Source organism: Akebia trifoliata, chromosome 1, assembly GCF_017979445.1.
Source record: "Akebia trifoliata isolate Shusen 1 chromosome 1, ASM1797944v1, whole genome shotgun sequence".
Taxonomy (NCBI): Eukaryota; Viridiplantae; Streptophyta; class Magnoliopsida; order Ranunculales; family Lardizabalaceae; genus Akebia; species Akebia trifoliata.
Genome location: NC_141375.1, coordinates 11,862,836 through 11,873,493, shown reverse-complemented (window position 1 = coordinate 11,873,493; position 10,658 = coordinate 11,862,836). Strand labels below are relative to the sequence as shown.

The following is a 10,658-nucleotide window of genomic DNA, read 5'->3' as shown; positions in this document are numbered from 1 at the left end:
GTACATCTCTCTTGGTGTTATCATAGGCTCTAACACCTTGATTAGTAGGTTTGAGATCTTCAGCCTTAAACCCGAGACAAGTAGCCGTTTTCAGCGGGCAAACGTTCAGTGCACTCCCGTTATCAATCAAAACCAGAGGTACCCTCATCCCGTTACAGTCAACTGTAATGTGCAACGACTTAGTGTGGCTTGCCCCTTCTTTTGGGAGGTCTGAGTCCGAGAAGGATAGGATATTCTCTACGTAAGTTGCCCCTACTATACTGGCCAGCTGATCTGGAGAAGTATCAAGGGAGACTTGGGCTGTGTTTAGTGCTTTGAGAACAGCCTCCCTATGAGCAATGGAAGCCATGAGTAAACCCCATACTGAGATATTGGCCCTTGATTTTTTCAACTGCTTGATCACGGAGTTATCTTCTTCGATGCTTTCCTTAGTGGGATTTTCTCCTTCTTTTCTTGCCAGGACTGTAGGATTATCAACACAGAGTTCTTGTGGCTTAAAAACTCTTCCCCCTCGAGTCATATGTCTAACTACATCACAGGAAAAGGGGAAAGGCTCATCTTCTTCAATCAACAGGTATGGATCTTCGTCTGTCAAAGCTACAGGGCTTTTCAGATTCATTTGGGCCAACAAGTAACTAGTGAATGCGGGAGTATGGTAACGAGGCGGAGATAAAAAATATGTATCATTCGAGGTTAGATCAAATGGTTCATAATTCGTAGTGAAAACCTCATCAGTGAAAGTTATCCCGACAAGGGGGTAACTAGGCGATTTGACTTGGATTGGGTGGATAAGGGAAACAGGGTCGAATAGTAATGGGGTGTGAGAAATCATATTCAGGGTTGGTGGATGTTGATAAGTGGGTAGTGGATTGGTGGTGACATTTGGTGGACTAGGGATGGTGACCTTTTTGTTGTCAATAAGGTTTTGAATGGCATGGTGCAAGGTGATACATCGATCCGTGTGATGGCCAGGATTTTGATGGAACTCGTAGAACACGTTAGCATTGTGTCCAGCTGGCAAGGGATTAGGTAAAGGTCGGGGTTGGATAGGGGTAAGAAGCCCTTTTTTCATCAATTTGTGAAGCGCTACAGTGAGACTCATCCCTAAATTGGTAAACTGACGTGCAGTTCGAGGTTGACTTGGGTGAACATGGTTATTAGTCCGGGCTAGGAGTAGAGCTGGGAAAACTGAGGTATTGGCGATGTAAGTATGGTTGATATTGGGTTTGAGAACATATGATTTCTTAGGCTTATTATCTGAGGGATTAGAAATAATCCTAGAGGCAAATGCATCCTCGAGTTGGCTTCCGACATGTAATAACGATTCAAAAGTAGGGAGGTATTGGGCCACTAGGTGCTGAGCATATCCTTGAGAGAGATTCTTTAGGATAATCGATACTTGTTCCTTCTCCGAGGGTCTATCCCACATTTGAGAAGCCTTGGCCCTCCAACGACCAATGAAATCAGTTAATGTCTTCCCATTTTTCTGTTTAGTTGCTTCCAAATCCCTTCTTGAAGTCTCAATCTCAGTACTGTATTTATACTGATGCCAGAAGGCCTTTGACATGTTCTCCCATGTACCCACAGTAACTGGATCTTGATACATTAGCCAACGTAGTGCCGATCCTGATAAAGTCCTTTAGAACAATAATGTCATCTGTTCGTCACTGAGCCCCATAGTGCGCATGTTGGTAACATACACCTTAAGATGCGTTTTCGCACACCCTGTCCCACTGAACTTGTCCATTTCAGGCATCACAAACTTCTCTAGCAAATGGATTCTAGGGATGTGGTTCAGAGCTTCAATGCCTGCTGCAATTTCATCAATACCCTTTATACTCTTCATAGTTGACTCCAATTGAGACATTCTATTAGATAACGTTGGATTTTCATCAACATACTCTTCGTCTCCATCGAGCTCGAAGACTTCACGTAGACGTTTCTCTTCTACCTTTTTTCCTTTTGGGTCATCTAGAGGATTACCCGTTGATTCCAAGGTCTATTTTAACATTTCCACCTTGCCTTTTATATTGCTGATATCATTGGCAAAGGCTGCCAAGATCTTAGGGATCTCTGTGAGCTAAGATTCTGACGCCATCTCTACTTGTTGACTTGGTGCTGTGATTCGTTCTAACCAACTGGACTTACGAATCCAACTAGGAGGTGGACGCTTGAGTTTGGGCGCAATGATAATCCTATATGACCCCATCAAAAGTAGATTTAGTCAATTTTAGTATTACCCCCTTGATAACATTTTTAATAATCATTTTATTGAGGTTTGTGCACCAATCCATTAATTAATCCATTCACACAATGAGTATTCGAAAAGGAAATAAATATTTATTTAAAAAAAGAAAGATAGTCTTATTGAAAATGATTGACATCTTTCAACAAATTTGATTTGAACTATTTTTACATGGACGCTTGGTTTTATCTTGATGGTCATCAGGATTACTGTCAAGCTTGACCTTCTTGGCTCTAACAACTGGCTCTCTGAATTCTACTGGTCCGTCTGGATACCCTAAGGTGCGCTTGTTCCAAGCTTTCTCAATGAGGTGTACTAACTTTTCAGTCAAAGGTTCGGGGGAAAGAAAGCTTATGCTGAGGTAAGGATAACTCTGTAGGTACATGTACTGTTCTGGATTAGATTAGGATGGTAAAAAGATGTTTCTTCTAAACCAATCAGACGGACATAGTAGGATCCTTTGATTCCTAGAACAGGGGGATCAGTTATCCACCAAGGGCACCTAAAATCGATATGACAGGCGAGGCGAGAGTCTAACCATTTGCTCCAAGCTTTGACTGAGTTGTGACGCACTAATAGGTTTCTCTTGGAAAAGTGTTCTAGCCCATATTCGAGGTTTGAGGGAACCTCTACGATTTTGAACCGGTCACAAAGCCACATATAGAGTGAGTAGGGGCTTCCTTTGAAGCTTTCCCGCTCACCATTTTTTATGGCATCTAAACTTGAGAAAGTTTCAGCTAGGATGAGAGGTACTAGGTAGGCTTTCCTTGAGAGTTGAGAGGCTATATCTATGAAGGACTCAGGGACAGTTTGGCCATCACTATTGGAGGTCAGTATGTATTGAGCTAGGATTCCTAAGCATAATCGATAATCTCTAGTAGCTCGCCAGGCTTCGAGTTTTACATTGATAGGGTGACTGCGGGAGCGATACGGGCCCAGTAAAGGTACTAAGTTCAATCTCCCATCATGGACTAAGGCCTTGACTTCTTCCTTGAAAATATTCAGTCCTGTGGCGAGTTCACCAGAATATCCGATCTTCAATGAGGGCCTGACTAGAGGTCTTGAAGTGGATATCCTCATGATGCCACAATAATCCTCGTGAGTGGGGCACAAGTGCATATACCCCATATGGAATATATGGAGATAAGGGTTCCATTGCTTAGCATAGCATATAAAAGGTTCCAGTCTATCTCAAACTCATGGAAATAGAGAGCACTCCTCAACATGAATCTCCCAAAATTGATCTTCTCTACAGGGTACATCCCTACGACGGTTGTTTTGACTAACTGATCGATTGGGTTATCACCTGCGACTAGCATCCTGGTTTGACACAAAAGGGTATTTTAGTACTCTCCCAAGGTCCATGTAAAATATCTTTCAGAAAATCTTGTTCTTATAGAAACATTTTTTGGAAATTATTTTTTCTCGAAAAACATTTTTTTATAGAACATTTCTTTTGGAAAATAATCTTTTCTGAAAAATATTTTCTTTTCCTTCTTTGAAAATTCGATATTCATTTTGATTTAAATGGCCCGGCCCATCATGATTGTTGGATCGAGATGGACTGGGTCATTATTGTAAAAGAATGGATTCTTTATTGGGTCGGTGCACCCATTTTAATTTTCAAAAATGTCGTTTTTGATCCTTGAGGACAATCATACACCCTGATCTCATCATTCACATCATTCACATACATTCATCGATCCAAAGGTTCCATTCAATAAACAACCCAGGAACACCCACGATAAGTTCGAGTCGTGACCTACAGGGAAGGTTTCTAGACTCTAAGCTTACTACGTGCAATGCATTTTTATCTGGCCACCCTTGTCCAAGTACACCTATATACCTTTCGATACGTGGTGACTTGGTTTGATATACCGTATATGTGATAATCTAAAACCTCAATTCACTTCTCTGAAGTCAAAAACAGCCAGTTTGATCTCCAGTTGAGAGGTGGCGCACAATGCTGAGCAATGGCCCACTTAAATACCTCTCGTCTAGAATAGACGTAGTCTATCCCCCTCGTATAGTAGGGTACAGCGGGGCAAGATCTTGCTTAGGCACCGGTTTTGACCAAGAAGTGCAATTGATATACTTAGATTATCTTTTATACTTATGGGTGCGAGTCAAGAGTTGTAACTTTCATAAATGGTTTGGCATCCCACGAGGGGACCGACCACGTACTAGTACTACGTTGGCAATCAGAACATGTGACTGTGTGGCTTACAATAGGTCAAAGGCTCAGGTCGCTCCAGCCTGGATGCATCAATATACTTCTCAGAATCACCTGATCAGATGGTATTGATGCCCCAGTTCGATATACCCTAAGGTACGTGACTGGAGTTGTGGTTTTCATGAATGACTTCGCATCTCCAAAGAGACCGGGCCACGCACTAGTGCCACGTTGGCTATATGGGACGTGAAGTTTGAGAGCTTCACGGTGCATCCCATTGCACTTGAAGAGTTCTAACAATGCCGTGTAGTAATTCCTTTCACGTAGAAATTCCTCGCATATTTTTACATCACAATAGTGCATGAACTTTTGTGCTTTAGTTAAACCATGGGTAGAGTCAACTCAAAACTCGACAAACTTTTGTGCTTAAAGTAGTGTAAGGTTTGATTTGCTGGTATGGTTTTGAGACATAATGAGCACCACTCCTTTTAAAATGATATTTTTATTTTTTGGATTTGGATGGGTAAGCTAAGTTGGCTTTAAAAAGATATTATTCCTTAATAGATGTCTATCACTCACTATATACACGTGTGTCTCATAGCGAATGTGTCGATAGATATCTGGCACAGCCAAAATCATATAAGTGTCATGTATTTGTTACAGAAAAACTGACCCGGATTTCTTTATGACATGTAGGTGACAAACACTAGGACTGGTGCTCAACCAACGGTAAGGATAGTGGATCAATGCAGCAACGGAGGACTGAATTTCAGCAACTTGACACCCATGGACAAGGCAATGCCCGGGGCCACCTCATTGTTAACTATCAGTTCGTTAACTGTGGTGACTGATGTAATCCTATAAGTCTGTCTTTCCAATATAAACTACTACCTATAAGTCATTTGTGAGGAAAATGCATGCTGATCAGGTTGAACACATTAATAAGAAGGATATTGAAGGATTGCCTGCTACTGCACTTGGTTTAGCTGCACAGGCAGCAGTGTCCAAGGTAACTGCACATCCTTGTATACATAACTACATCTTGCAAAGAATGAGAAAGAACAAGTTTAAGTAAAAAACAGTAAATAGGGCGTTGTCTTATAGGACTTCATTTGTAAAATAATTTTCAATAGATGTGTCTAAGGGTCAAAAGACCAGAGGTTAGGAGTTCTAGTTGGCTGAGTTTGATCCAGGATTCAAGTGTCAGTACCACTCACAGTATTGGCAAGTGGTAGTACTGATATATGTCAGGTGACACAATGTTGTATGCGTAAATAATGCCAACAGATCTTGTTACTTCTAAGAATTGCATGACTGCTTCAAAGTGAAATACATTTCTCTCACAGGCATCCCATCTAACCCCTACCATCTCAACATAGAGCAAGAGTGAGTAGATGATCTGCCATGTGCCACCCTCCACTTTACAAATAATCATCTACTCCACTTTCCTTAAGGTTTGGTATCCTCAAGCATCGATCCCGCCTGTCTTCCATATTAACAAAAACTCGCTCTCTCATGAACCCAACCCATATCAGTCCCATCCCCTTCAAATCTTATAGACCTTATTAGCCCTTCTCTAGGAAGGTAGATATCTCAGTAGTTGAGTATTAGGTGCAGAATTGGGTCTCTAGATTATATGATCTAACCTGGTATAAGGTCTTTAAAATTTTGTTTGGCTGCCCGAAGTTGAGTTGATTTCCTAATTAATCCACCTTTTGCCCATTTTGTAATTGTGTGTGTTTGTATGTGTATGTGTTTGGCACACATTTGTGCATAGTATCTCTGAGCATACATATCATGTTTCTTTGCAAAGTAAGAATGTGAAGGCAGTTAAAGAGAGTTAAAGACCTCCTAACCATCACCACCATCATCATCAAAGTCTTACAACAAATGTTTGTTTAGTAAGGATCTAACCAGATTCCTATTAATCTAGATGGCATATAGATATGTGCTTAGAAGTTAATAAAACATCACTTTTATTGACAATCTACAAAGTAGATATTATATCAACAAGATGCAAAAATGTGTGGGCATGCGAGAATTCAATTTCAGAGAACATGCTTGATCAAAAGCTTGAAAAATATAATCTGCAAACTGAATTTCATCAATAACTCAATTTTCCTGTCTTGTTAAATAAAACTCAAAACTTAAAACCAATACAAGAAATAAATAAAAATGTAGGATGAAAGTTTTATAGAAAAATCTAATATAACATATAAGCAACATGCACAAACACACCATTGCCACAAGACCGATACCAAATCCAACAAAACCCCACATACAAAGAGAAGTCAATTTGAAGTTTATCAAATGCATTAACCTAAAGAGAACACACATTACCACAAAATTATAAAAATAAAAAGAAAGATAGAAAAGTTAATATAGCATGTGCAAATAAATTCATAGTAATGAATCGATGGCGTACCTTCTCCCTCCTCCTTTATCCGGGCTTGGGACCAGCAATGTAAAACGTTAATTTTACATTGGCGGAGTTAAAAAGGTTTTACCTAATACATGTAGAGTTAAAAAAGGTTTTACCTAATACATGCAAAGAGTTAAAAAAGTTTGACCAAATAAGTGTTAGATATCAATCCATATATATAAGAAATGATACACACATTTAAGATCAAGTTTTTGTCTCATTTTTATCTTTACATGGAACTGAACAATTGTAACATCTTCAACTATTACTATTAACAAAACTTGGAAAACAAAAAATGGATCATTGATATCTATTTAACAAAAGGTTGTTTCTCAAGTTGTTGCTAGTAATGAAACTAACAAAACAAAAAACTAATCACCGATCATTGTCAAAAAAAACTTGCAGATCAAACTATTATTGCTTAACAGAAGTTTGTGGATCGTTGCCATTAGAAGCCTACAAATAATATTATTTTAACTATTAGTACAAGAAAATACAATTAAAACATTTTGTTTAAGAAAGCGGAATAATAAATTATTACCTGTGTACCCCGAAGTACTTCAGCCATATTTATAGTACGGCCAAGTTGCTGACTCATAAATGACATCAGTGCTTCAAATTGCATCAATATGTTTGTCTGAAATTCATCCATCTCTCGACGTGTTGCAGTGGCTTCTCGGCATGCCTCATCAGCACGACGATTTGCCTCAATGGCCTGTGAGATACACTCTTGATGGGTCGGTTGGGGTCCGAAAAATGCTGAGAGTCTCACTCCCAACCCCATCTGCCTGACACGACCATGACCATCTTCTCCCATGACTTGAGAGAAGATGTCGTTTCTACCTGTGTTGCTTTGGGAACTATCTGACAATTGGGATTCATTTTCTTTTTGTCTCATCTCATCCTAAAATAAATTAAATACAATCAATACGTATATCATTTAGAAAAAAAAAGACATAAAAAAATTATTGTAACTTAAAAACATTTTTATAAGATAGATAATTTTGATACATAATTTTTTTTAATAGAATAGGTTGGAAATATATACTTACAATAACTTTCGTTGTCTCTGCATCTATAAAGGTCTGGTCATTTCTTGTGTGGGTTACTATGAACATTTGTATCCGGGATGGCTCTACCGCATTATTCTTTTCTGTCTATTAACAAATAAAGTATAATAAGTCAATAAATATTATTGCAATCTTGTACTAAATAGGCTCAATGATTATTTGATTTTACCTCCTCATCGAATTTTCTTGCGCAGCTCTTTGTGTTAGATGTGTGGTGCATTTTTTGATTCTTACGATTGGCTTTGTTTTTCCTTTCACGCATCTACAAAATAAATCATAAAAAATTAGATAATATTCAAACCTTACCAATATTTAATTAAATGAATTTATATGTAACTATGGTTGTTACTCATACCTTACCAACTTCGCTTTCCCAAAATTGAACAAGCCAATCCCACTCTACTTGATCCATAAAAGGTGGGAGGTTCTTTTTTGCTTCATCTGGAGCACCCACAAAGTCTAAATAGTATTTTGTTTTCAAGTGGGATTTGCGGTCTTTCCATTTTTTATTGAAGGACTCAAGAACCCAACTCTTCAAGTCGGCATCGATATCAAAAACACCCTACATCACATTTAAAAAAACATAGGAGTAAAGTTTATGGATAAATATAAACAATCGATGTAGTTTAATTGATTTACTTTTCAAATTACCTGAACAGTTTGCCAAATGTTCTCTTTAGCTTCAATTGGCACTCGCCTCCAATCTGAATACATGAAAGATATGAACCGTGGCTTCCGTACCGCAGTACCTAAGAACTGCCCAAGTAACTTGGCCCCATTGCCAATAGGCTGCTTGTAGTTATTTTTCCGAACACGTGTTTTTAAATCTTGTGGGCCAATGTTCCAAAGTGATTCAAGACGTGTATTGCCCCGCACACGTTTTTTATGCGTCTTGGTAGACCCTGTAGAAAATCATGTAAAAAAAATTGATTATCATTCAATTAACTTATATATACATACATGAATGCAAAATCTTAAAAACAATTACTCCATCTTACTGGATGTTGAATCAGATGCCTGATCAGAAGGGACAGTCATGTCGATATGTGTGGGCCCCAAATTTACCGTCTCATCCCCATGTTGGGGAGGTTGTGAATCATGACGATGCATCCTATAATAAAAATCAAGAAAATGATTAGTTATTTTAAAAACTTATAAGAAATGTTATTAAGTTAATGATAATGGTTAATTCAAAAATTTACTAATGAGTTTTTTGAATTATCTATGTCAAATGATATATTGAACTGGAATTGCATCATTGTACATGAATAATTTCAAACAGCATCACTAAACTCCAACTCATCCCCATCAATACTATTAAAATCTGACTCGTCAATGTCATCCTCCCTAATTTCATCTGTGGCAGTTAAAGGTGTTGTAATAATTAGAGGTGCATTGATCGTTATTCCTGGCATATCTGACCTATCCCATGTTACGTTATCATCAGAGGCGATCAAAGTATCCATCATATTTTGATCATTGCAAGGAAAGCTTTGAAAGTAATCATCGATATCCTCTACTGTACCATTTCCTCCCATTTCAAACAAGTCTCTTGGTTTTGATTGTATAGCAGTATACCAATTTGAATCCATGGAATCCTTGACGTAGAATACTTGTGTGGCTTGAGATGCTAGTACAAATGGTTTATCGTAAACATTTGCTCCAGTATTAGATAAGTATGTAAAATTCACGAGCGTAAATCCTAAGTCATCTTTTTTTATTCCTCTTCTAACATCAACCCACTCACACTTAAACAATACAACACGCTTCCATCCATAATAATTGAGCTCTATGATATCGGTCAATACACTATAATAGGTAATGTCTTCTTGAATTAGGCTTCTATCACTAACACTTGCGAAACTTGATGTATTAGCAACTACGATAACTCCGTTGTTTTGAGTTTTTCTCTTACTTTCACTACCTTTTGTGCGAAATCTGAACCCATTAATGATGTACGTATTGAATCTTTTTACAACATGATCAGGATCCTTTGCTAATTTCCTAACTTCACCTGAAAGTGCAAAATTCTCTGAATGGGAAGACTTGTTAAAAAGCCAATCATCAAATTCTTTGGCATGAAGCCTATCAATTTCAAAACGACTAACCCGACGATGCTTCTGCTTAAGTTCATTCTTGTGTTTTCTATATATGTTTGAGTTCAAGAGATATGATTAACTATGGATATATTACATTCAACATGCATGGTAAAACTTAAAATAAATATGCATTCTTACTCGAAGTATGGGACAAGTGTCTCAGAGTTGAAGAGCATGTATCGATTTGCTTGTCTCCATGATATTTCATCTAGAGTAAACACTTGTTCTTTCCCCAACGGTCGACCTGAGATAGTGTTACTAAAGTCATCATTTCTTATTGGTCGATTAAACCTTGTTTCCACACTATCAAAGTACCTCGAGTAAAATGTTAAACATTCTTCTGCGAGGTACCCTTCTATGATGGAACCTTCTGGTCGACTTCGATTATGCATATATGATTTAAGTGTGAGAAGGTACCTATGACCATGCATTGAGATAATTTGACTATGAGATTGAATTGTATGGTGCATGTGAAACTAAAACAAAAAGAATATAAAAATTAATGCATACCTTTCGATAGGGTACATCCATTGATAATGTATAGGTCCAGTGATTCGTGCCTCGGTAGCCAAATGAACGGGTAAATGCACCATAACATCAAAGAACGCTGGGGGAAAAATCCTCTCTAAGTGGCATAATGTTAGTACGA

General features: G+C 38.2%; 1 protein-coding gene across 1 annotated transcript; it reads right to left on the bottom strand.

Annotated features, from left to right (window-relative positions):
* Nucleotides 1-8,043: 8,043 nt before the first annotated feature.
* LOC147410717 (uncharacterized) lies at nt 8,044-10,297 on the bottom strand. The gene is made up of 5 exons (XM_086445331.1): nt 10,148-10,297; nt 8,909-9,021; nt 8,562-8,812; nt 8,266-8,472; nt 8,044-8,172 (listed from the first exon to the last, which is right to left on the bottom strand). Exons 1-5 carry the CDS (start codon nt 10,183-10,185, stop codon nt 8,059-8,061), a joined length of 723 nt encoding a protein of 240 aa, XP_086301457.1. The 5' UTR covers nt 10,186-10,297; the 3' UTR covers nt 8,044-8,058.
* Nucleotides 10,298-10,658: the final 361 nt, after the last annotated feature.